We start from the raw sequence: 27514 nt of genomic DNA on the forward strand, positions 1-27514 counted from the left end.
GCATAGGTGGACGTCCATGTAGACCGGGATAACCTCCCCGGTCCGGGGGGGGGGGAGCCAGACACCGGCTGGAGACCCGGGAGAGCGGCCGTCTCATCCCGGCTCAAGTTCCTCACGCTTCGGGCCTCTGTCGGGTCACCATTGGTGCCTGGTAGGGTCTTTGGAGGTATCCCCGCGTACCCCAGCAGCTGGGGATCTATTTGGTCGCCGGCGTGTGTTGCTGGGTGGATTTGGCACCCAGTTAGCGCCGAATTTTCGGCCCTGAAGCAGGAGCTCAGACAGAGCACGTCTGATCCCGCCAGCGGTCCGGCCCCGCCCCGCCCCCCCTATAACATTGTTTTACATCCATATTTTACTTCCATTTCATTCAAAAATTTTCATGATTCACTCCTGACAAAATTTACACATTTAGCTCCAGCAGCTATGATAAAATTGCCTCCTCAACCAAGTTGGCATTTTTGTGTGTTTATTACATGCCTTATTTTCTGCCTCCTCGTCCTATTGTACGATGAAGTGTGAGTGTTGGAGGAGGCTTATGGGATTTTATTCAGTGATCTTAAAATTAAGATAATTTTAAGGTGTTCTGTCATTACACTGCATGACTACTATAGCGTTTCCTACAACAACAGACGAGGAACAGCAAAATAATAACCAATATCAATAGCAGGATCACGGCCACGATCAGTCCAGTAGCGGTTTCTGCAAGAAAATATGGTGCACAATGTCACAGAAATGTATGCATATCAGCCTATTGACATTACACTACAGGTATATTATCGCATTATGTTTATCTCATTAAACATTAATTTGCTTATTGAATGAACACACTTGTAGGACCCTGTTAAGCAAGTCAAAGTAATCCACCACCATTCACATTACATATTCGACTGAGCCACTACTAGTGGCCTCCTTTGCTGAGCAATGAGCAGGTGGACAAGCCTGAGCTGTTTATTGGCCTAAAGAGTCTCTCTCTATCTAATTGGCCATCAGTTGACCAGACATCAATACCATATTGGAGTGAAATTACTTGCCAGCAACATCACTAGGGCCAATAGGCTGGCATTATACATGTCTGTAAGATTCTTGGTCATACAGATTTTCTTATTCTGCTAACTTTATACTTATTTATACTTACCTACTTGGACTTACACTGCTGCAGAACACAGTCCACGATGGAGTCTGTGGATGTTGAACTGACCTATCAGGACAATGTGTTGATAGTCCATTCCATTGTTTTAGGCAAAGCTGTTAATTTATTGTACTTGGATTGAGATGCATGTCCATCATGTTTGAGCAGTTTATGGCCAACCCCACAGATCTCAAAACTCAGTTCACCCACTAATATCCACCACAATATATTATTCATGTTGTGTCATATAATTTTGCATGTTCATTTACATAATGTGGATGTAGGGTTAATCTTTGGAGTGACTACATGTGGTCTATTTTAGCCACCTTTTTGATAGACAACATTAAAAAAGATTACCCCTTTGGATATACCTTAGGATGCTTTAGCCTTTCCTTATGTAGTATCAACTGTGGTCTGAGTTTTTTAGACATACTGGCTAGTAGTGTTGGGTGTTTGAATCCATATGATCGCAGCTCTATGCTGTGCTGGGAAAAGATTCACTCCACCCCTTTGGGATGTATCCAATCACGTAAGCTCGCGCTGGAGCCAATCACTGGCTCCGGTTTTGAGATCACGTGATGTAGCTACTTGCTAGCTGTGGGATAAGCTCAACGGACTTAATGTAGAAGATTAGCTACAGCTGAGGGTTTCCCACTGCACGATCAGGATTGGCTACAGGTACACATTTACTTTTGGCGCCCACTGTATTTAAGGGAGGTTTTGATCACTTCTCTGTTGGCCCCTGACGAAGGTGCAATACATAGGCACCGAAACGCGCGTCGGGCATTTTCTCACCTATCTATCATGATGGGCACTTTCTCACCTATTATTATACTCTGTTTAATATGGGCACTGGGCATTTTTTTGTTTTGAGTACTCTTAATTACAAATATGCTTTAACCCCTTAAGGACACATGACATGTGTGACATGTCATGATTCCCTTTTATTCCAGAAGTTTGGTCCTTAAGGGGTTAAATATAAATCTTTAATTTTCTCTTTACCACTATACCTGTCTAGTTAGTTTAATAGGGAGAGAGGATTTATAAAGTTCATTGTCAGTTTATTTTAAACTGACTTTCATTTCAATTGATTCTCTCTCCCTTGTATCTATTTATTACTCTGCTTTAATTAGTAGTATTCCTGGTATATTATTTTACCTAGGGATTCTACCCCCTATTAGGAGTCTAAGTACTAGGGCTCCATAGGGAGATACTTGGGACCCTATATTATTTTGGATTGGAGATCATATCATATCATATTGTTCCTGAGCGGTGGGTGGGGGCCTTAAATAGTAATGGGGGAGGACCTAATGTCCTCCCCCCTGGCCCCCACCCCCTGAGCAGTGGGTGGGGGCCCTACAGTAAAATAAGGGGGGGGACCTAATGTCCTCCCCCTGGCCCCCACCCCTGAGTGGCGGGTGGGGGCCCTAAATCATAAAAAGGGGGGGGGGGACCTAATGTCCTCCCCCTGGCCATACTGCGAGTAGGAGCATGTCTATTAAACGGTGAGCAATCTGTGTCTGCTCACAGTTTAAAAAAATAAATAAAATAAAAATACCCCCCCCCCGGCAGGTGGGGGCCCTAAAGTAAAACAATGGGGGGGGACCAATGTCCTCCCCCCCGGCCCCCACCCTTGAGCGGTGGGTGGGGGCCCTAAATACTAAAAAAAAGGTCCCCCTTCCCGAGCCCCCACCCCTGAGTGGCGGGTGGGGGCCCTAAATTATAATAAGGGAGGGACCTAATGTCCATCCCCCTGGCCTCCACCCCTGAGCGGTGGGTGGGGGCCCTAAATCCTAAAAAGGGGGGGACCTAATGTCCTCCCCCCTGGCCCCCACCCCTGAGCGGTGGGTGGGGGCCCTATATACTAATAAAGGGGGGGTACTAATGTCCTCCCCCCAGCCCCCACCCCTGAGTGGTGGGTGGGGGCCCTAAAATTTTTTTCCTGTCCCCCCCAGGTGACTAGGGGTCCACAATCCCCTAGTCACCCCCTCCTCCCCCCCAAAAAATGATCCCCCTACCTACCCCCCTCACCCTAAAAATAATGAGGGGGGGACCTTTAACTAAGAACCTGTAAAAAAAAAAATAATAACTTACCATTCAATGTTTTCTTTCTTTTAAAATCTTATTTTTTCAGCCCCAAAAAAGGCCAAATAAAAAAACATAATAACCGACGCAATAAAAAAAAACAAAAACGAGCGCAAAAAAAAATAATCCTTCTTCACCCATGGAGGGCTCCGCGCAGACTGAGCTCTGCAGGGCGGGGGAAGGCTTATAAAGCCTTGCCCCGCCCTGCAATTAGGCTCAGAGCACTCTGATTGGTGGGTTTAAGCCATCCAATCAGAGTGCTCTGAAAGGTAAATGAAGAGACTGACAGGTAAGTCTCTACATTTACCTGTCACAGCATTCTGATTGGTTGGTTTGAAATCCACCAATCAGAGTGCTCTGTGTCATTTTACACAGCGTGGGAAAGTTCTTTGGAATTTTCCCATGCTGTGTAATTTGACTCATAACTCTTTGATTGGTTACTTAATCCACCAATCAGAGAGTTATGAGTCAAATTACACAGCGTGGGAAAATTCCAAATAACTTTCCATGCTGTGTAAAATGACACAGAGCACTCTGATTGGTGGATTTCAAACCAACCAATCAGAGTGCTGTGACAGGTAAATGTAGAGACTTACCTGTCAGTCTCTTCATTTACCTTTCAGAGCACTCTGATTGGATGGCTTAAACCCACCAATCAGAGTGCTCTGAGCCTAATTGCAGGGCGGGGCAAGGCTTTATAAGCCTTCCCCCGCCCTGCAGAGCGCAGTCTCTAATTGCGTCGGATATTATGTTTTTTATTTGGCCTTTTTTGGGTCTGAAAAAATAAGATTTTAGAAGAAAGAAAACATCGAATGGTAAGTATTTTTTTTACAGGTTCTTAGTTAAATGTCCCCCCCTTATTATTTTTAGGGTGAGGGGGGTAGGTAGGGGGATAAAAAAATTTGGGGAGGGAGGGGGTGACTAGGGGTTTGGGGACCCCTAGTCACCTGGGGGAAGCGGGCATTTTTTTTAGGGCCCCCACCCGCCTCTCAGGGGTGGGGGCCGGGGGGAGGACATTAGATCCCCCCCCTTTATTAGTATTTAGGGCCCCCACCCACCACTCAGGGGTGGGGGCCAGGGGGGAGGACATTAGGTCCCCCCCCTTATTTTACTGTAGGGCCCCAACCCACTGCTCAGGGGTGGGGGCCAGGGGGAGGACATTAGGTCCCCCCTAATACTATTTAGGGCCCCCAGGGGGGTGGACATTAGGTCCCCCCCTTATTAGTATTTAGGGCCCCCACCCACCGCTCAGGGGTGGGGGCCAGGGGGGAGGACATTAGATCCCCCCCCTTTATTAGTATTTAGGGCCCCCACCCACCACTCAGGGGTGGGGGCCAGGGGGGAGGACATTAGGTCCCCCCCCTTATTTTACTGTAGGGCCCCAACCCACTGCTCAGGGGTGGGGGCCAGGGGGAGGACATTAGGTCCCCCCTAATACTATTTAGGGCCCCCAGGGGGGTGGACATTAGGTCCCCCCCTTATTAGTATTTAGGGCCCCCACCCACCGCTCAGGGGTGGGGGCCGGGGGGGAGGACAATAGGTCCCCCCCCCATTGTTTTACTATAGGCCGGGGGGGCCTATTTTTTTATTTTTAAAGCAGTGAGCAGCCACAGGCACTTCTGTTCGGTTCGGCACTTCGGCATTTTTGGGACTTCGGATATGTTCTGAGCGGCGGGTGGGGGCCCTAAATACCAATAAGGGGGGGGGACCTATTGTCCTTCCCCCCTAGGCCCCCACCCCTGAACGGCAGGTGGGGGCCCTAATTACCAATAAGGGGGGACCTATTGTCCTCCCCCCGGCCCCACCCATGAGCGGCGGGTGGGGGCCCTAAAGCAAAATGTTACCCACCCCCCAGGTGACTAGGGGTCCCCAAACCCCTAGTCACTCCCTCCCAAAAAAATGAATAAACCCCTACCTACCCCCCTCACCCTAAAATAGTGAGGGGGGAACAATAACTAAGTATCTATTTTCCTCCCCCCGGCCCCCACCCCTGAGCGGTGGGTGGGGGCCTTAATTACCAATATGGGGGGGACCTATTGTCCTCCCCCCGGCCCCCACCCCTGAGCAGCAGGTGGGGGCCCTAAATACCAATATGGGGGAGGACCTATTGGCCTCCCCCCGGCCCCACCCCTGAGTGACAGGTGGGGGCCCTAAAACAAAATGTTACCCCCCCAGGTGACTACGGGTAACCAAACCCGTAGTCACCCCCTCCCCAAAAAAATAATAAACCTCTACCTACCCCCCTCATCCTAAAAATAGTGAGGGGGGAACAATAACTAAGTACCTGTAAAAAAAGAAATAAAACTTACCATTTGATGTCTTCTTTTTTCTAAAATCTTCTTTTTCAGCCCCAACAGCCAAATAAAAAACCATAATACCCGTCTGTGTAATTTGACTCATAACAACACTCTCATTGGTTGATTTAAAGCAACCAATCAGAGAGTTATGCGTCAAATTACACAGAGTGGGAAAATTCCAGAGAACTTTCACACGCTGTGTAAAATGACACAGAGCACTCTGATTGGTTGGCTTAAACCAACCAGTGTGCTCTGAGCCTAATTGGAGGGTGGGGCAAAGCTTTATAAGCCTCCCCCCTCGTTGCATTGCTCAGTCTTCGTGGTGCCCTCCATGGGTGAAGATGGATTACTTTTTCAACGTCGGGTTTATTTTCTTTGTTGGATGCACACTGTTTACTAGACATGCCACTACTCGCAGAATTTACTAATACTAAGTAATTAGTAAATTAGCTCCCTAATACCGTGGGAATTAGGGAATTATCTACTTACTCATTCCCATCCATTGACTGGCTGAGTAACGTACATTTTATATGAATGTGTAACTTGATTATTGTAAGTGTTGCAAATGCTTACAGCTGAATCCTGGCTATAAGTGTATACTTTTTATTTAAACTGGTATGCAGTGTAACATTCTTCATTCTTCCACTGGGTATATTAGTACTTTGGCAATTCTGTACTTCGGCACTTTGGCTATTCGGACATTCTGCACTTTGGGACTTCGGCACTTCGGTTCAGCACTTCGGAAATTCGTCAATTCAGCTATTCGTACATTCGGAAGTATCTGAATGTCCGAATTCCTTGAAATCCGTCCGAATTGACATTCGGAACACAACGAATTGCACATGTCTACTGCTCTGCATATGATAAAAATGTGGCCAAAAATCAACTAAATTGTAAATGTTTATTCAGAGTAGCTAAGCTGGAAAAAAATATTCAACCTTTTCAAATCACTAAAATGTTATAAGGCTGTAATTGTTCATAATTCATCACATACAGTAGATTTTTGATAACATAAATATAGACCTGGATCAATTTTTTCTGCTACCCTACATGTTCAGCTGGCCCCTACTATTGCTTTTAGCATCAGAACATACTGGTGCAATGAAATAAAAAATACTCTGCAACATTATTTTAACACGTCAGCAAAACAGTTGTGATACTGCGGATAAAAGCAATTCTGCAATTCAGTGAGACTTTACATTTTAGCTCTGGGATGCGGTTATGATTTATGTCCCACCTCTGTTACGTGGTCAGTTACAAACATTTGCTGATATGGTTTCCAAACTACTTCGGGTCTCTCTAATGTAAAAGGATAATCCAGACGTGGACCCCCTTGATCACTTGTGGGGTATCAGCCACAACTCACTTAACCCCTTAAGGACCAAACTTCTGGAATAAAATGGAATCATGACGTGTCACACACGTCATGTGTCCTTAAGGGGTTAAAGGGACTCTCCAGTGCCAGGAAAACAAACAGTTTTCCTGGCACTGCAGGTCCCTTCTCCCTCCCACATCCCATCCCATGTTGCTTAAGGGGTTAAAACCCCTTCAGTGACTTACCTGTATCCAGCGCCGATGTCCCTCGGCGCTGGGTCAGGGTCCGCCCACGCTCCTCCCCTGCCGACGTCATCCGGCGGGGGAGACCTATTGAGCATGCCGGCCGCCGGCGGGGGAGACCTAATACACATGTGCAATTAGACCTCCCCATAGGAAAGCATTGAAAAATAGCGTGGGACGTCCAGCGATGTTATAGCACACTTTTCATGTGCTATAAACACGGAAGTGCCCTCTAGTGGCTGTCTCGTAGACAGCCACTAGAGGAGGAGTTAACCCTGCAAGCTAAATACTTGCAGGGTTAAGGGTAGTGGGAGTTGGCACCCAAACCACTCCAATGGGCAGAAGTGGTCTTGGTGCCTGGAGTGTCCCTTTAACAAAGTCTACCAAGGCAAAAATGATTGTCTGAGATTTATTTATCTCAGGTGCAGGGAGTGGAGGGGATAGGGGGCGGAGGGAGCCTTTCAGCATTTTATATCTGGACTGCCCTTCCGGGTGGGATCTGTCTGATATGCAAATAATTCAGAGTTGTAATAGCACAAATTGAGCTAAAACTGGCTCGACAATGAGTGAGGACCGACAGCAGGGCAAGATATTTGAGTTGTTGTCCATTCTCAGTATCCTTTTGCACCCGGTTATTGTTCTGTTGCAAACATTGCTTGTCTATATCTTATGAAAAACATAGACTTACTTGATGATTTGTCCACAATTCCACATTCTTTCACCCAGTCTTCAGTAATTACTGGCGATGTCAAGTCAATAAATTTTTGGAGAGGGCATGATGCATCACACCCTGGCAGAATAAGAGGGTATGGATTCACAGTTGAATCATTTCGATAGTACATCTCAATGCTGTATTGTCTGTGTTAGAAAAGTTACAAAAAGTACACATGAAAAGGTTCCAATAAATATTTTAATTTGAACAATTTTCTTACTTCTTAATTCATGTTTTTATGTAAATTCCCCATTTATTGCTTTTTTCTTGTTCAATTTAGTCAGATATTTATTTATTTATATATCCAAATCCATTTAATTTTAACACTGGGTCAATGAAAAACATATCTGCTTGAGGACCACACTGACAAACATATTTAGATCAGCTTGTGTGATTAAAAACACATATATAAGTACTGTATTAGTTCTTTGAATTTATTTTTTTAGTTTTGACTGGACGTGTAATGCACCCACTAATGCCGAGATCACCTCTATGAGCACCATACTGCCTCTTGGCCATTCTATTAAAGAATGTAAAGAACTATGGCATGACTGGCACGGGACAGAAGTTTGATTTACTTGGAATGATGGTGTGGCGAAACCGACCTCGCCACGTGTCCTTGGAGGGGGCTGATTGCCCGCCTCTTGCCTTTGGACTATGGACCAGACTTTATGGGAATGTGATACCCCAGATAGCCATACCATGGAGCCTATTCATATAATGAAAGACTATGGGAAAGACTTTAGCTCCATGGCAATTGTACTGTGTGAGTAGGATCTGCGCGCTATTCGGTAGTTTTGTGCGTGCAGATCCCAGCTATCTGGGGATAGGTGAAATGTCTGTGTGTTATGTGTAAATGTGACTTTATGTATTTTAAAGTGTTTTATGTTGTTTTGCAACCATGTGGTTAATGGAGTCTGCCTTTAGTCCTGGGTAATTGGATTACTTCTCCAATTAACTCCAGGGCAGAAGGGAGGAAACCAGGGTGCATTGTGGGGATGTTTTTCTGCCAGCCAGAAAGGAACAAAAGATACTTTTAGTAACTTTTGAACCCCTGGTCGGATTCATGCCATTTTTTAATATGTTGTTCCCCTGAATGGATTGATTGTGGATATGTATTTTTATGTGAATGTGATGTATGGTTTTAAAGTTATGAAAGTTGTGTAAAAGTATATTTTACACTGTATGCATAATGGGATTATGTGTCACACTAAGGGGAGGGGATGTGTGGGATGTAACATCTATGTCATTGGTTCTTTTATGCCTCCCCCTGGGTGTGGCCTGTATGTGTGAGTTGGAAATAAAAGCCAGGCTGGATGAGCCAGTCCAGAGTTCCTGTTTTACCCTCAAAGTGATGTGTCGTCTCATTATTGGGGGAAGGATTTATTGCATGCTGTTCCAGTTGACTGCTAGGAGTACAAGCCTATTCGTATGGTTCCTATTCAATGGTCTACAGCATTCATATGCTTAGGAGAATTTAAAGGTTTCTCGGATGCGGTGATTGTGGTGTCTGCCAGAGTCAGGGGCGGGCTGGGCCGGGGGGCAGGGAGGCAATTGCCCCCCAGGCCGCCCGAAATTATTTTAGGACCGGCCGCGGCGGGCCGGCCCTTTAAATGCTGCAGCCGCCGAGCGCTCTGTAAAGAGCGCTCAGACGGCTGCAGCTGCTTCTCCCTTCCCTTCCCTCCCCTCCCCTGTAGGTGGCCGAGCTGGTCTCCGGTCCGCGGTCCCGGCCGGAGTGATGGGAAGGTGCACACTGAGTGTGCACTTCCTGTCAGTCCGGCCGGGTACAGGAAACAGAAACTCCTGTTCCGCGCGGAACAGGAGTTTCTGTTTCCTGTACCCGGCCGGACTGACAGGAAGGTGCACACTGAGCACCTTCCTATCACTCCGGCCGGGACCGCGGACTGGAGTGCAGCTCGGCCACCTACAGGGGAGGGGGTAAGAAGAAGGGGGGGGGGAGGGGGTAAGAAGAAGGGGGGGAGGGGGTAAGAAGAAGGGGGGGGAGGGGGTAAGAAGAAGGGGGGGGGGAGAGAGTAAGAAGAAGGGGGGAGAGAGTAAGAAGAAGGGGGGGGGAGAGAGTAAGAAGAGGGGAAGGGGGGGAGAGTAAGAAGAGGGGAAGGGGGGAGAGTAAGAAGAGGGGAAGGGGGGGAGAGTAAGAAGAGGGGAAGGGGGGGAGAGTAAAAAGAGGGGAAGGGGGGGAGAGTAAAAAGAGGGGAAGGGGGGGAGAGTAAAAAGAGGGGAAGGGGGGGGAGAGTAAAAAGAGGGGAAGGGGGGGGAGAGTAAAAAGAGGGGAAGGGAGGGAGAGTAAAAAGAGGGGAAGGGGGGGAGTAAAAAGAGGGGAAGGGGGGGGAGAGTAAAAAGAGGGGAAGGGGGGGGGGAGAGTAAAAAGAGGGGGGGGGGAGAGTAAAAAGAGGGGAAGGGGGGGAGAGTAAAAAGAGGGGAAGGGGGGGGGAGAGTAAAAAGAGGGGAGGGGGGGAGAGTAAAAAGAGGGGAAGGGGGGAGAGTAAAAAGAGGGGAAGGGGGAGAGTAAAAAGAGGGGAAGGGGGAGAGTAAAAAGAGGGGAAGGGGGGAGAGAGTAAAAAGAGGGGAAGGGGGAGAGTAAAAAGAGGGGAAGGGGGAGAGTAAAAAGAGGGGAGGGGGAGAGTAAAAAGAGGGGAGGGGGGAGAGTAAGAAGAAGGGGGGGGTAAGAAGAGGGGAGGGGGGAGTAATAAGAAGGGGGAGTAATAAGAAGAAGGGGGTAAGAAGAACAAGGGGGGGAGTAAGAAGAACACAGGGAGGAGGGGGGGTAAGAAGAACACAGGGGGGTGAGAACACACAGAGGGAGGAGTGAGAAGAACGCAGGGAGGGTGGAGGGGGGATGAGAAGAGCACAGGGAGGGTGGGTGAGTGTGAGAAGAGACCGCTAGGGGAGGGTTGGGGAGAGGAGAGACCACTAAGGGGCAGGGGAGAGCTCTAAGGGACAGAAGGGACAGCTCTATAGGACAGGGGGCAAGACAGGGAGCTCTTTAACACTACGCGCACACACACACACAATGCATCCCTATACATACACAGAAACACACAATGCACCCCTATACATACACAGAAACACACAATGCATCCCTATACATACACAGAGAAACACACAATGCATCCATTACACACATACACAATGCAACCCTTACAAACAAAGACAATGCATCATTTGCACACATACACAGAAACATACAATGCAAACCCTTACACACACATGCAAACACACACACTGTTTTCCTTACATACACACAGAAACACAATGCATCTCTTACACTCAATGCACACACATACAGACACACACCTTGCATCCCTTATGCATACAAACACAGATTCACACAATGCATCCCTCACACACAACCAGAAACACATAATACATCCCTTATACACAAATACACACTGCTTCCACTACACACAAACACACTGCATCACCTGCACAAACTGGTATCCCTATACACTACATACCATAAGCACACATATTAGATAACACATAACACATCCCCTACACACTCCACTCCCTGTGAGCGAGCTCATGGGTGGGTGGAACATAAAAGTGGACTTATGAGTGGGCCTTATGGGCATACTCACCGTCAGGCACTGGGGCCCAGACCTTGAGCTGTGTAAGAGGCCCCCAAAAAATGGAGCTGCTTCCAATTCTCCCAGAACGTTGAATTTTGTGACCACAGTTGCAAACAGCCTCCAGAGGTCCTGTTCTACACCAGACCAGTGGAGCCAAACTGCAGCCCATCATCATCCTCATCTAATTGTAAGTAGGCAATCTAGTATATTATTAGTGACACTAATCTATAATTTACCTCACATTAAAGGGACACTATAGCTTAATGAAGTGGTTCTGGTGTCTATAGCTGGTCCCTGCAGGCTTTTTAATGTAAACACACACTGTGTGCAGCACTGGCGTTAGTTCATATGGCAGATCATATAGGTGGGGCATTGTGATGTCACATGGGGGGGGGGGGAGGGCGGCAAATTTATATTTTGTCTAGGGCGGCAAAAATCCTTGCACCGGCTCTGATCCTGGGCAGGTACGCCAGTCTACTGGTGACCCACAGGAGGGGAGTGCACTGATTGCACTGCACTCTCCTCCTGCCCAGACCTGTCTTGACCGCAGTGCAAGTGCCCTCTGCCCCTAATTTACAGTGGCTCACACTCACAACAAGCAGTGCCTGGAGCCCTTTGCAGAGATGGAAACAAAGAGGTTCTGCGGCAGCTGGCCGTCCTGCAAGCATTACATTAAACAGCTGTTCCCCATGCAGCCACAGGTGGCGTTGTGCTGGGAGACTGTGATTACTCTTCACTTCCTCCCAGCCTACAGAGCAGCGCATGGGGGAGAGAGGAGGAGGCATGATTTAATCTTGAATAAATCCTCTAAGCAAACCTTTATAAATTTGGGGGGATCAGCTCTGTTTCCACAGTTTATTGGTGTTTACTCTCATCTCTGTATTAATATTGAGGGATGTCTAAGTAGTAACATCAGTGTGTGTCAGCAGGGCCAGCCGTTGGGGTGGGCAAGCTGTGCGGTCACGCAGGGTGCCATGACAACAGAGGCGCCCGGCGGCCAACACAGCTCACAAGTTGGGTACACCAGCATATTTAATTTAAACGATTCGCTGGTGGTCCACTGGTGCGCACCAGCAGTAGGTGCAGTCAGATCATATCCTCTCCCTCGTGGTTCCGGCGCTCAGTTAGTGAGTCAGAGCACAGGCTCAGAGATTCTCAGCCTGTGCTCTGACAACATTGAAAGTCAGAGGCGTGAAGGAGCGGGTATGGCAAAGAGCTACTGATTAGCATAACATCAATATCCGTTATAAAACCAGAAAAAGGTGGGCATGGATGGTGAACTGATTTGGTGGCGCAATGGGCCACTTGACTGGTTTTGCCCCCCAGGCCTAAGGCTGCCAGCCCTCCCCTGGCCAGAGTGCTTGGAGTCCTCAGGAAGCGCTAGGAGCATCCATTAACGGAGGTACCCAGTCGGGGTGCCAGGCGATCCGTTACAGATGGCCTCTATGTTCGGGGGCAACACAACAGTGATCACTGAGAAACTAAGCTGAATCTGCCATATCCAAACTGAGAGCATGTGTGTTGCTTGTGTAATAATTAGTGAATATATCAGTATGCAATTCCCAGGATACATTAAAAGCTGGTTGTGACCTACCCAATTTCATCAATGTAAAGCTCAAAAATGTGACATGAAACGTATGGTGGCAGTTTCCCATTGGACACATTCAGTGCAGTCTGTAAAGCAGCTATTGTTGTATCATGCTGTAAAATATAGATAAAAATGTATTAAGTCATCAACTAGATTTATATGTCACATAAGATTCAAGGTAATCTAAAATTCTAAATTGTAGAAGATGAAGAAAGCATAACCAGCTTTTCACAGAGACCAAAATGTGATATTATATGTAACATTTGATTGGTGCAATTAAATTATTATTTAGATTTTTCTATAAATAAATAAAAATTGTATAGTGTGACGAGACCAATCTCTCCACATTGCATTGGAGGAGCCTGGTTGCCCGCCTCTTGCCCTGTGACTATGGACCCTGGTAGATTTGGCCCGTTCAATTCAGTATGATAGGAGTTATGTATTTTTGTATCCTTTTGTGTTTTACTGGTAACATGTGCTCAATGGAGTCTGCCTCTATCCCTGGATATAATTGGATTATTTGTAAAACCGGTTTGGGCCAGATAGCCATGCTGCCAGCCAGGCCCCAAAAGATACTTTACTAACTTCTGAACCCCTGGTCTGATTCATGCCATTTTTTGATATGTTGTTCCCCTGAATGGATTGATATGTGAATATGATGTATATTTTAGAAGTTATGAATATGCTCTAAAAACTGTATTTTTCCTGCCTGTGATAAATTACATTAACCCATTGTGTTCAGTAGTTATATCACAGGCATAGGGGAGGATTTTATGTGTTTGTGCTGGGTGTGTTTTATGTTTTACTGTACGGGATTGGTTACATGCTGTCCCTCCCTGTGGGATGTCCCCTTGCATGGGGACTTGCATAAAAGTCTGTGAGTGTTAATTAAAACAGCCCACTGCTTGACCCTCAACACGGAGCCTTGTCTCGTTCTTGGGGGGGATTTACTGTATGCTGTTAGAGACTGATTGCCAGGAGTGTAAGCTGATTGTCTGCTTTTCCTGTTCGCCTGCTAGCAGCTATTAGTGAGGTTCCAGTTCGGGAGTTGGAGTGCTATTTTGTATCCAGTTCGGGAGTTTGGTGTTCTGCTGTAGCTGTGCCTGTATCTCTGGAAGGGGAAGATCTACTAAACGGCTTTTAACCCCTTTTATGCCTGGGGGTGCCGTTACATATAGCTGTTACATAATATAAAACAATAAAATAAGTGGGCTATGGTCTGTAACCAGATTTTACACTTAAGTATTACTACATGCTGTGGCAGTGGTTCCTAATTCAGCCTTAGAGGCATACCTAGTGTTTAAGGTTTGTCAATATTCACAATGAGACAGTATTGGTAAAAGGAAAACTTCACACCATAACAACTACAGCACACTACAGTAGTTATGTTATGCAAATACAGGTCATATGTGGGTGTTTTTGCATCTTTCATGGGGATAATTCCTCTTATGACATTTGACACTGAGAGGCTGGGCCTATACTACAGTGATTTTTGCAAGTCACTGCAGTTGTAAGCAATAGTGCGCAGTGACAAAACGGGTCACCATCTATAAGGGGAACAACGCCATCTAACTACCGGCCAATTACCCGCCCCCCCACAACATGTAAGATACTGTCAGGTATCATAGTCTCCAAGATTGATGGGTGTATGAGTCAGTACATGATCTATACTTAAAAATGGATTGGAAACAACACCAGAGGATCAAAATACCAACTGCTGGTAGACCAAGCAGTCACACAGGATTCTAAGACCAGACAGACCAACCTGTGCACAGCCTGGATTGACTACAAGAAAGCCTTTGAAACAATGCCACACACACACACACACGGATACTGGAATGCTTGGCTCTACACAAGGTCAGCAAGACACTATGGTGGGTAAGTGGAAAGCAACTCTAGAAGCCAATCCCATCAAATGTGGCATATATCAAGGTGATGTGGTATCCCCAATGCTATTCTGCATTGTGTCAGACATCAGACATCAATTATCCCTACAATTGGGCTCATCTGCTTTAGCCAGATCATCATGAAGAGTGGATACATATACAGGTTCAAGAGTAGGGCACATATCAACCACCTACTCTACATGGATGACATCAAGCTGTGTCCCAAGAGAGAACATTGACTCATTGATCCCCTTAATATATACAGCAAGGACATCGGAATGTCATTCGGATTAGAAAAATGTAGGCAAATGAAATGATCAGGACAGAAAGAGTTAAAGTAACAGAAGGTCAAAAAAGAAAATGTAGAAAACAGATACAAGTACTTGGGGGTACCACAAATACATGGCAACCATGTCTACTTCTTGAGAGTCAAACAGGTCCCAGCTCAATGGCAAGAGCAAGACGCATGCCATCAACATATATGCCCTACCAGTCATCAGGTATCCAGCTGGAGTAATAACCTGGCAAAGTGAAGAGCTGGTCATTATGGATATAAAAAGCCAGAAACTGGGGGTGGGGCCGGACCGCCATGCTGAGCGGACGCACAGAGGAATAGCTCCTGAACAGCTACCCAGTTTTAGCCCCTAAAAACCGGCAAAATCCTTACCCGACAAATGGCAGCTGTGCCGCGAGGTTTTAGTCCCTCGGCGGGGCGATCCCCGTCACGCATGATGGAGACTGCTAGTAGGGTGAGTAGGGTGGACGGCCGCTGCCCAGCTAACCTGCTCACCAGCGGTGCGGTAGAACCGAGGGGCTATGCGGGTCCGGCCCTGTTCCCCCCCCCCTCTGGGCCGGCGGGGGTGATCCCGGCCCCCACCCTGTGACCCATCAGAATGCCATGAAACCGGCAAAAGCCCGCTCTCAAAATGGAGACCGCATGGCAGGCAACTCTGGCGCGAGAACAGCCGGACGCAACCTCCTATCCTGATACCACACAGGCGGATAGCTGACTCAGAATGAGCGGGAACTGGCGATTAAGTGCCAAAGCTCCGCAAGTCAGCCAAAATGGAACATGACACAAGACCTTGGACTACCCTGCCATGCCACTCAGCCTCCAGCAGGGGGGCAGAAACAAAAGACCTAAAGACCTAAAGCCACCATGCTGGGACTCTCCTTTCATCCAAGACAGGCACCAGTCTGGACAACAAATGCCCCAAGAAGGAAACATCGCCTCCCTACACGGACCCCCAATGGGACTATCACTATCACCAGAGTCATCAACCTTTCACCCCATTGTGGCAGGCTGCACTGCACTGCACACTGACAGGCTGCCCAGCATGCCGACGCGGACCATCGCCGAGCAGACATCAGACCAACATGGGGTGGACATTTAAAACAAGCGAAGTATAATCTCAATGCGGACGCTGCTCTTGTGTCGTTTACTCTTAGGTTAGTTTGCATAGCTTGTATATTCTCTGCATGCTTAATCATAACGCTTTGGATTGTTCTCACAATGTATGTTGTAAGCCAACACTGTTTAGATATCAAAAGCATAGCCAATGCCTAGATCTAGCCTAAACTAACCATATAGCTACCTACACAAGCGACTGTTTCTACTTGTTATTAATAAAAATGTGCCTGTTCATTCTGTGCCCCACATGTTGAGCGTGGGAAAAGTTGGAGGACTGCTTTTGAGGCATCTCTTACCTGCCTGTGATAAATATATGCACAACAAAAAAAAAGAATAATAAAAAAAAAAAGCCAGAAATGACTCACTATAAATGGAGGATTCCACTCGAAATCCAGCACTCAGAAACAGTACACCAGCCATAAGATAGGAGGTCGGGGCCTGATGAGTGTCAAGGCCACTGTCCTGGATGAAATACAGAGCATCCAAAAGTAAATCACGAAGATGACTCCCAAAGGTGAACTGCTAAGAAAATGAGTCAACAACAGATAGATTCCATGGCAAGAGGAACCTCTCCATGGGGTGTACCACCAGCAGATAGTGGATGTGACTCACATTATGACATCCTACTAATGGTTGGAAAATGCAGGACCAAAAGACAGCACTGAGGCACTAGACCTAGCTGCTCAGCACCAGATCAACAGAAGCAGAAGTCTAGCACATCAGGTAAGACCCAAGGTACAGACTGTGCAAAGAGGCTTCTGAGATAAACCAGCACATAGTAGCTGTCTGCAAGTTGTTAGCAGGGACAGCATACACAACCAAGTTTCTGGGATTGTGTACCGAAACATTTGCACAGAATATGGGCTGAACCTGTCCAGATTAAAGATCACACAAAGGGTAGTTTCAGAATGACAGGGCTAAGATCCTGTTGAACTTTCAGATCCAGACAGACAAGCAAGTAGTAGCCAACCAACCTGACATTGTGGTGGCAGACAAGAATAATAATTTATAATAATAATTTGCGATTTTTATAGCGCTTTTCTCCCTGTGAGACTCAAAGCACTTTACAAATATACAAACATAAAGACATGAAAGTTAGGAGTTTCTAAAGGTCAAATGAGCGGACCGAATGCATGATGGAAGAGGTGGGTCTTTAGTTTTTTTTTTTTTTTTTTACGTCTGTAAGGACGGTGCCTCTCTGATTGTTAATGGGTTGGCTGAATGCCCTGGAACCTGAGTCTGTCTTTATTCTTGGCACTGACAGGAAAGATTTGCTGGCTGACCGAAGTGAATGGGATGGAATGTAGGGTGTCAGGAGCTCTTTCAGGTACTGTGGGCCTTGATTGTTTAAGGCTTTGAAGGTTAGCAGGCCAGTTTTTAAATATAGTCGCCATATATAGATTTATAGATACTGTAGATAGATGAGAGAGAGAGATACAGACATACACTCACACACACACACATTATATATATATATATATACAGTGGTGTACACATAGTGGTTGCAGGGGTTGCATCAGCGACCGGACCCGTCACTCCAGGGGGCCCGGCTGCTCTGTGGACCCCTGCGACCAGGTACCAGCCGCCATGTTTTGCGGCCCTGGCCCACGCGACAAACCACCAGGGCCGCACGTTCAAGGGGCCCATCGGGTGGCCCATGCTGTTAGGGCCATCCGATGGGTATGGATTTACAGGGAACCGGGTCAGCGCTGCGGCGCTTTAACAGCACAACTGGGCCCCCTGTGATGAGATCACTGCTGGAAGGAAGTGACTGCCCGTCACTCCTCACAGCTATCAGAGAGCTGCGCGGGAGGAAGGAGAGGGAGTCAGAGTGGGAACTCCAACCAGCCTGAGCCACCACTGGACCCCATGGAAAGTCACCCTCCAGCACCTAAAAGGTAGGAAACAGGTGGGTGACTTAAACATTTTGTATATGTGTGTGTGTTTGTTTGTATGTATGTATGTGTGTGTGTATGTGTCTGTCTGTATGTGTGTGTGTGTCTGTATGTATGTGTCTGTATGTATGTATGTGTCTGTGTGTATGTGTGTATGTATGTATGCGTCTTTGTATGTATGTGTGTTGTGTCTGTGTGTATGTATGTGAGTCTGTCTGTATGTGTCTGTGTGTATGTGTGTGTGTCTGTATATATGTATGCATCTTTGTATGTATGTGTGTCGTGTGTGTCTGTCTGTGTGTATGTATGTATGTATGTATGTGTGTATGTGTCTGTCTGTATCTGTCTGTATGTGTCTATGTGTGTGTCTGTATGTATGTGTGTGTGTGTGTATGTGTATCTGATGGGGGGAGCGAAAGAGAGGGGGGAAAGGAAGGGAGGGAGGGATCCCCATGGATTAGTTTTGCACCGGGGCCGCATGGATTGTGTGTATGCCACTGTATGAGAGATACATATACACATACATATACACATATATACCTATTATACACACACTGTTTTTGGAACCTAATAAAATTCAGTAATATTAGATTACATACTCACCGCAGAATACATAATCATCTTCCGTTTGCTGGTAGGTTTTGATATAATACTTGTGATATTTTTAATAATGGTATTCAAAAGGACACCTATAAACAAGATTTTGCAGTATTATAATTTATTATTAATAATAATAACAATTATTACTCTATATAGAGTGTGTTGTTTGAGGGTCTTATGCCTGAAAAGGAGAAACACTTTCAAAATTAAAAAATAAATATAGCTGCAATTAGAAACACTGTACACCAAGTTTGTTTCTGTTGTGACAACTTGCATATTTCCCCTTTAGTGATCCAAGATAATGTATAGTATGACCTTGGAAAAAGTTAAAATGAAACTGTAACAAGTGAGATTTTTGCTCAAGCTGATAACTATCTAAAAGTTAGCTGCAGGTTGTGCTATTTATATTTTAAAATTCTCACTAGCTTATATTGTTTTTTACATGCCTGACTTACTGCCCGACATGACATCTAAATTACTTTAACCTCTACAGTGCCATATACATATGCAAACTATTGAAGAAATGTCCAGGCACACACGCGGTCATACAACATTTCTTTGTACATGCCCGAGGACTCATAAATTGCGTAATCACTGTGAACATGAAAGTACAGTAGACGTAAGCGTGCATAATTCAACCCAGTCTAGCTTGCTAACTATATGTTGTATCTGTTTATCAATCGACTTAATGCATACAATTTACACCCCCAAAATTTTTTTTTTTAAAAACATAAATGCAAATTAAGAAATAAAAATAACAAAAAGCAAAATCTCAATTGTTTCACTTTTTAGTTTCCAGAATGCCTATGCTTACTTAAATGTACAGACATTGAAATAAATTGCAAATGTAGATTAAATCTATTAACCCCTTAAGGATACATGACATGTATGACATGTCATGATTCCCTTTTATTCCAGAAGTTTGGTCCTTAAGGGGTTAACTATATCTTTAACTTACCTCCCTGTAGTCTTGATTTCTCAAGCTGCTTGTGTATTCCAAAGATGCGTGCTGATGATATTTCTGACAGGTACCTGAGTTTGGCCATTGTCTCTGCAGTTGCCCATGCTGGCAAAGTATAATTATGGATAGTCTGTGGGTAGAGGGCAACTGTGAATAGTTTGAAGGTATGTAGCTGCAAACAGTCTGTATGAATAGTAAATAAGGTATATTTTCATAACCCTGAACAAAAATTGTCAATATTCAACTCTTTAGTTCTTGCCAAGCTACAACTCTTATCTCAGTTGAATATCGTAATGGTCTTGCATCTCCTTTACAGCAACCATTTAGTATTCCTGCTACAAAATGAGAAACCGCTGAAGAGGGCTCGACCCAGAAAGAAAACTGGCCCAGGTTAATTTTGGCCTGGACTGCCCAGACCTATAAACCTTTCCAATAGACCCGTCTCTCTCTGAGCTCATGTCTACTGCCATTAGAGGTGTGTGGGACTACAAAGACCCGTGCTGCTTCTTATTTAGACCTTGGGCTTTTGGTAATTGAGTTCCAGTGCATTTAGTAACATGTGCCACCAAATTATTTATATATTTTAGATTCTCAAGGCAGATTCAGGAGAAACTCTGATCTCCCCAGTTGGTAATCCATCAATGACCATTGTGCACCGCTGGCTGTTTGCTTGTTTGCACAATTGTCAGTCTGTGTCTACTTCTGAACACTTCACAATAAGCAAAGAGGATTACCAATAGGTATTTTTAAAGTAATTTTGTAAGGCAGCGTTATGACAAAATTGTAATAAAAGAGGCAACACTATACTGCGAAATGTAACTTGTTCATTTCCCAAGCAGCCAAACAGGGTTTAGAGGAAATGACAAAACATACAAAGGCAGAAAGATAAGTCCTGCACTCACTCCCATCACTGGGCGGCTGCAAATGACTACAGTACACATCAGCCCCAATATATAGTAAAAACCAGAGAAAAACAAGTTACCTGCGCTCTCTCCTTAATCCCTATGTATTTTTAAACAAATGGAGGTTTTTTAGTTACCTCCAATGGCCATGAGAGGATGAGTCCACCTGCCAACATCAAGGCAGACCCCCCTAGGTGCGTCCTAACTCTAAAGATTCACCTTGCTTCCTTGAGCCTCTGGCATGGGCTCATCCTCTCATGGCCATTGGAGGTAACTAAAAAAAAAACTCCATTTGTTTTAGCCTTGTTACAATGCAGCCGCCCATCCCATGTGTTCCCTATTAAGGGTTAATAATGTATAGGGGTGTATATAAAAAATACCCCTTTCTGTCTCAGTAGAGATTTTTGCCAGAGGCTCAAGAAAGCAAGGTGAATGGTTAGAGTTAGGACCCACCTAGGGGGGTCTGCCTTGACATTGGCAGGTGGGTTCATCCTCTCATGGCCATTGGAGGTAACTAAAAAAACTCAATTTGTTTAAAAATACATAGGGATTAAGGAGAGAGCGCAGGTAACTTGTTTTTCTTTGGTGTTTACTATATATTGGGGCTGATGTGTACTGTAGTAATTTGCAGCCGCCCAGTGATGGGAGTGAGCGCAGGACTTATCTTTCTGCATTTGTATCCATTTTTTGTATCACTCAGCCTTGTTACAATGCAGCCGCCCATCCCATGTGTTCCCTATTAAGGGTTAATAATGTATAGGGGTGTATATAAAAAAATACCCCTTTCTGTCTCAGTAGAGATTTTTGCCAGAGGCTCAAGGAAGCAAGGTGAATGGTTAGAGTTAGGACCCACCTAGGGGGGTCTGCCTTGACGTTGGCAGGTGGGTTCATCCTCTCATGGCCATTGGAGGTAACTAAAAAAACTCAATTTGTTTAAAAATACATAGGGATTAAGGAGAGAGCGCAGGTAACTTGTTTTTCTTTGGTGTTTACTATATATTGGGGCTGATGTGTACTGTAGTCATTTGCAGCCGCCCAGTGATGGGAGTGAGCGCAGGACTTATCTTTCTGCATTTGTATCAATTTTTTGTATCACTCAGCCTTGTTACAATGCAGCCGCCCATCCCATGTGTTCCCTATTAAGGGTTAATAATGTATAGGGGTGTATATAAAAAATACCCCTTTCTGTCTCAGTAGAGATTTTTGCCAGAGGCTCAAGGAAGCAAGGTGAATGGTTAGAGTTAGGACCCACCTGGGGGGGGGGGGGGTCTGCCTTGACGTTGGCAGGTGGGCTCATCCTCTCATGGCCATTGGAGGTAACTAAAAAACTCCATTTGGTTAAAAATACATAGGGATTAAGGAGAGAGCGCAGGTAACTTGTTTTTCTTTGGTTTTTAAAATATACACAGGGCCAAGCATGTGACCAAAACAATGCTAAGTTAGACTGTCAATTAAATATCTTTCAAATACTTTTTTTTTAAAATGAACAATCATTTTACATTAGGTTGTGTCAGGATCGGGACAGGGATCCAACACGCAGGGTACAAAGAGTGGAAAGGTACGTATACCGGGCCTTAGAATGGCCGGACTAACGTACCGAGAGTAATAGAGAATAGTCAGAGACAAGCCGAGGTCGAGGGAACGAGAAGACAGATAAGCGAGAGACAAGCCGGGTCAAGGGATAACAGAGAAGCAGGGTAGTACAACAAGCCGAGTCAAAACCAAATAGAGCAAACTAGAATACCAGAGCACTGAGTGACTAGACAAGCTAGAACCACGACAGGGCAATGAGCTGAAGAGAGAAGCCAGCTTAAATACCCTGGCTCCGGATGGTAAGCACGCCTCTGACAAGTGCCGATTGGATATCGGACACTTGAGTGACAGGTCGCTCGTGATAGCGTCATGACGTCACGTATTGAGCGTCCTGCTAGAAAAGGATGTGGATTCCTCGCGGCCGGTGTTTAAGTGGCTGGATGAACCGCGAGGAACGGGAGGGACAGCTCGCCTGGACGGATAAACCACCAAGTCTCTACCTCCCTTAGAGGTAGAGGCCTCAGGTACCCTGACAGTACCCCCCCTCTCAGATACGCCCACCGGGCGGAAGGAACCGGGGCGAGATGGGAAGCGGAGGTGAAATGCTCTGCGAAGGCGAGACGCATGAACGTCCTCCTGAGGTACCCAACTCCTCTCCTCAGGACCATATCCCCTCCAGTTGACCAGATATTGCAATTTTCCCCTTGAAATTCTGGAATCAATGATGGAGCTGACCTCGTACTCCTCCCGACCCTCCACCTGAACAGGACGAGGAGAGGAAACCTTAGAGGAGAATTTGTTGCAAATAAGAGGTTTCAACAAGGAGACATGAAAAGAGTTAGGAATGCGTAAGGCAGGTGGCAGAGCAAGGCGATACGCAACCGGGTTGATACGAGTGAGAATCCTGTAAGGACCTATGTAGCGAGGAGCAAACTTCATAGATGGGACTTTTAGGCGAATATTCTTAGTACTCAACCATACCCTATCCCCAGGAACAAAAACAGGAGCCGCTCTTCTATGCTTGTCAGCGTGTTTCTTGAACAACGAAGAACTATGTAATAGAATTTGCCGAGTCTGATCCCATAATCTCTTCAGGTTGGCGACATGATCATCAACCGACGGTATCCCCTGAGAAGAGGAAACCGAAGGAAAAATCGAAGGATGAAAGCCATAGTTCATGAAGAAAGGGCTAGAGCGAGTTGAATCACAAACAAGGTTATTGTGTGCGAACTCCGCCCAAGGAATCAGACCGACCCAATCGTCCTGGTGTTCGGAAACAAAGCAACGTAGATACTGTTCGATCTTTTGATTAGTACGTTCAGCAGCTCCGTTAGACTGAGGGTGATAGGCAGAGGAGAAGTTCAATTTGATACCCATCTGAGAACAAAAGGATCTCCAGAAACGTGAGACAAATTGAGAACCTCTATCAGAAACAATCTCCGAAGGAATCCCATGTAGGCGAAAAACCTCTCTCGCAAAAATCTCCGCCAATTCAGGAGAAGTCGGAAGTTTAGGTAATGGTACGAAATGAGCCATCTTAGTAAATCTATCCACTACCGTGAGAATAACAGTATGTCTCTTGGAAGCAGGTAAATCAACGATAAAGTCTATGGACAAACAGGACCAAGGTTTCTCAGGAACGTCCAAGGGGTGTAACAGGCCACATGGAGAAGCATGAGGTAGTTTAGTCTTGGCACAAGTCTCACAAGCTGCGACGAACTCCTCAATATCTTTTCGAAGTGAAGGCCACCAGAAATCCTTGGATATCAGAGAGTATGTCTTGCGAATACCAGGATGACCAGCTATCTTACTTTCGTGAAAACATTGTAAGAGCTCCAGTTGAAGTTCAGGAGGAACAAAGTTTCTTCCCTCAGGAGTGTTTCCGGGAGCTAGATGTTGTGACTTCAAGATCTGGTCAAGTAGCGGAGAATGAATTTTAAGACTGGTATTAGCAATAATATTGCATTTGGGTACAATGGAGGACACAAGTGGTTCAACTGAAGCAGAAGGCTCAAATTGGCGAGATAGCGCATCGGCTTTAGAATTCTTTGAGCCAGGTCTGTAAGTCAGAACGTAATTGAAATGGGTAAGAAACAATGACCAACGAGCCTGCCTGGAGGACAGACGCCTGGCCTCTCCGATATAAGACAAATTTTTGTGGTCTGTTAGAATGGTAACAGGATGTAAAGTACCTTCCAATAAATGTCTCCACTCTTTCAAAGCTTTGATAACCGCTAGTAATTCTCTGTCACCAATGTCATATCTGCTCTCAGTACCGGACAATTTTTTAGAGAAAAATCCACATGGATGTAATGGTTTATCAACACCCAACCTTTGAGATAGGACAGCACCTAAACCAGTCTCTGATGCGTCTACCTCAAGCAGAAAAGGCAGGGAAGTGTCGGGGTGAACTAAAATTGGAGCGGAAGCGAAAAGCTCCTTGAGAGTTTTGAACGCAAGAAGAGCTTCAGTAGTCCAATTCTTAGTATCAGCCCCCTGTTTGGTCATATTAGTGATAGGTGCGATAATTGAAGAATAGCCCTTAATAAAGCGCCTATAATAATTGGAAAAACCAATAAATCTCTGTACGGCTTTAAGACCTTTGGGTAAAGGCCACTCTAGAATGGACTGGAGTTTATCCGGATCCATCTTAAATCCCTCCCCAGAGATCACATAGCCGAGAAAGGTTACCTGGGTTTGATCAAAGCTACATTTCTCCAACTTGCAGTACAAACCATGCTGAAGAAGCTTGTGCAAAACCCTCCTGACTTGCTTGTGATGAGTCTCAATCTCACTAGAATGTATAAGTATATCATCTAGGTATACAATGACGCACTCTTGCTGAAATTCCCTAAGAACCTCATTAATCAGATCTTGGAATACCGCTGGTGCATTGCATAACCCAAAAGGCATAACCGTATATTCATAGTGACCATAGCGAGTATTGAATGCCGTCATCCACTCATGTCCCTGCTGGATTCTCACCAAGTTATATGCCCCTCTGAGGTCTAACTTGGTGAAAATTGTAGAGCCCTTCAAACGATCGAAGAGTTCGGTGATCAAGGGAATCGGGTAGGCATTTTTAATGGTTATCTTATTCAAGCCTCGATAATCAATACAAGGTCTCAAAGAACCATCTTTCTTTTTAACAAAAAAAAATCCAGCCCCGGCAGGGGAGGAGGACCTCCTGATGAATCCCTTGTCTAAATTCTCGTGAATATACTCCTCTAGAACTGAGTTCTCTTTCGTAGATAATGGGTATACATGACCTCTGGGAGGCATGGTACCAGGGAGTAGGTTAATTTTGCAATCAAAGGACCTGTGTGGGGGTAAGGTATCGGCTTTCTTTTTGTCAAATACTGCCTTTAAATCTAGATACTGAGACGGAATTTGTGTCTCTGTAGGATTGTCAGAGGTAGTCGATGTGTTAGTTAATCCGAGAGGTAAGACCTTCCGCAAGCATTTTTCTTGACAATTCTCTCCCCACGAAACTATCTCCCCTGACTCCCAATTAATAATAGGGTTGTGTCTCCTCAACCAGGAGTACCCCAGGACTATGGGAATAGACGGAGAAGAAATGAGCATTAAGGATATATCCTCTTTATGTAGGATGCCAACAGTTAAGTTAATCGGTATGGTCTCATGGAAAATAACAGGCTCAAGTAACGGTCTACCATCGATGGCCTCAACAGCCAGTGGTGTCTCTTTTAACTGGGATGGGATAGCATGCTTGGCAACAAAACCCTGATCTATAAAGCTCTCAGCAGCTCCAGAATCGATTAGTGCCATAGTCTTAACTACTCCCTTCTCCCACTTTAAAGAAACGGGTAACAGAAGCCTGAGCTCTTTGTAGTTGTGAATAGAGGACAAAGTAGAAACACCCAAGGACTGTCCTCTAGAGAAACTTAGGTGCGAGCGTTTCCCGAACGATTGGGACAATTTAGGCGTAAATGACCTCTGACTCCACAATACATACATAAACCCTCCCTTCTCCTGTACTGTCTCTCCCTCTCTGTGAGATGAGTACTGCCTATCTGCATAGGTTCAGAAATACGTAAGTCTTCGAACTCAGAATTTTGAAAGGTAGGCGCTAGTTTAAAGGAGGGTCTACGGGTCCTATCTCGAGTGTTCTGCCTCTCTCTTAGGCGTTCATCAATACGAGATATAAAAGAAATTAAATCCTCCAAATTTTCAGGGAGTTCTCTAGTAGCGACCTCGTCAAGAATTACATCTGATAACCCATTCAGAAACACATCTATATAAGCCTGTTCGTTCCACTTAACTTCTGCCGCCAAGGACCTGAACTCTAGTGCATAATCCACAAGTGTTCGATTGTCCTGTCTAAGGCGCAATAGTAATCTAGCTGCATTGACCTTTCTACCAGGAGGGTCAAAAGTTCTTCTAAACGCAGCTACAAAGGCATTATAATTATAGACTAGTGGATTATCATTCTCCCATAAAGGATTGGCCCATCTCAGAGCTTTCTCAATGAGTAAAGTAATAACAAATCCAACCTTCGCTCTATCTGTAGGATAAGAGCGGGGTTGTAATTCGAAATGGATGCTAATCTGGTTCAGAAAACCACGACACTTCTCCGGTGACCCGCCATAACGTACTGGTGGGGTAATACGGGAAGAAGCACCTACAGTGGCTACCTCTAGACCTGAGACTGCAGGAGAAATAGAAGGAGTATGTGTCTCCTCAGGTGGATTACTAGCACGAGACAAAAGTGCCTGTAGTGCCAAAGCCATCTGATCCATCCTATGCTCCATGGCGTCAAACCTGGGATCCGAAGAACCAAGCTGACTGTTTGTACCTGCAGGATCCATTGGCCCTGTCGTAATGTCAGGATCGGGACAGGGATCCAACACGCAGGGTACAAAGAGTGGAAAGGTACGTATACCGGGCCTTAGAATGGCCGGACTAACGTACCGAGAGTAATAGAGAATAGTCAGAGACAAGCCGAGGTCGAGGGAACGAGAAGACAGATAAGCGAGAGACAAGCCGGGTCAAGGGATAACAGAGAAGCAGGGTAGTACAACAAGCCGAGTCAAAACCAAATAGAGCAAACTAGAATACCAGAGCACTGAGTGACTAGACAAGCTAGAACCACGACAGGGCAATGAGCTGAAGAGAGAAGCCAGCTTAAATACCCTGGCTCCGGATGGTAAGCACGCCTCTGACAAGTGCCGATTGGATATCGGACACTTGAGTGACAGGTCGCTCGTGATAGCGTCATGACGTCACGTATTGAGCGTCCTGCTAGAAAAGGATGTGGATTCCTCGCGGCCGGTGTTTAAGTGGCTGGATGAACCGCGAGGAACGGGAGGGACAGCTCGCCTGGACGGATAAACCACCAAGTCTCTAC

General features: G+C 45.7%; 1 protein-coding gene across 1 annotated transcript in view; it reads right to left on the reverse strand.

The window, feature by feature from the left end:
* Positions 1-351: 351 nt before the first annotated feature.
* The window catches only part of ACP3 (acid phosphatase 3), a 77822-nt gene continuing 50659 nt past the window's right edge, over positions 352-27514 (reverse strand). The window contains exons 7-11 of the mRNA XM_063450669.1: positions 19709-19841; positions 18754-18839; positions 12965-13071; positions 7757-7926; positions 352-699 (exon numbers count right to left, since the gene is read on the reverse strand). Coding sequence (XP_063306739.1) covers positions 590-699; positions 7757-7926; positions 12965-13071; positions 18754-18839; positions 19709-19841 — 606 coding nt within the window. The 3' untranslated portion in view covers positions 352-589. The remainder of the gene's footprint in view (positions 700-7756; positions 7927-12964; positions 13072-18753; positions 18840-19708; positions 19842-27514) is intronic.

This window comes from Pelobates fuscus, chromosome 4, assembly GCF_036172605.1.
Source record: "Pelobates fuscus isolate aPelFus1 chromosome 4, aPelFus1.pri, whole genome shotgun sequence".
In the NCBI taxonomy this organism is placed as follows: Eukaryota; Metazoa; Chordata; class Amphibia; order Anura; family Pelobatidae; genus Pelobates; species Pelobates fuscus.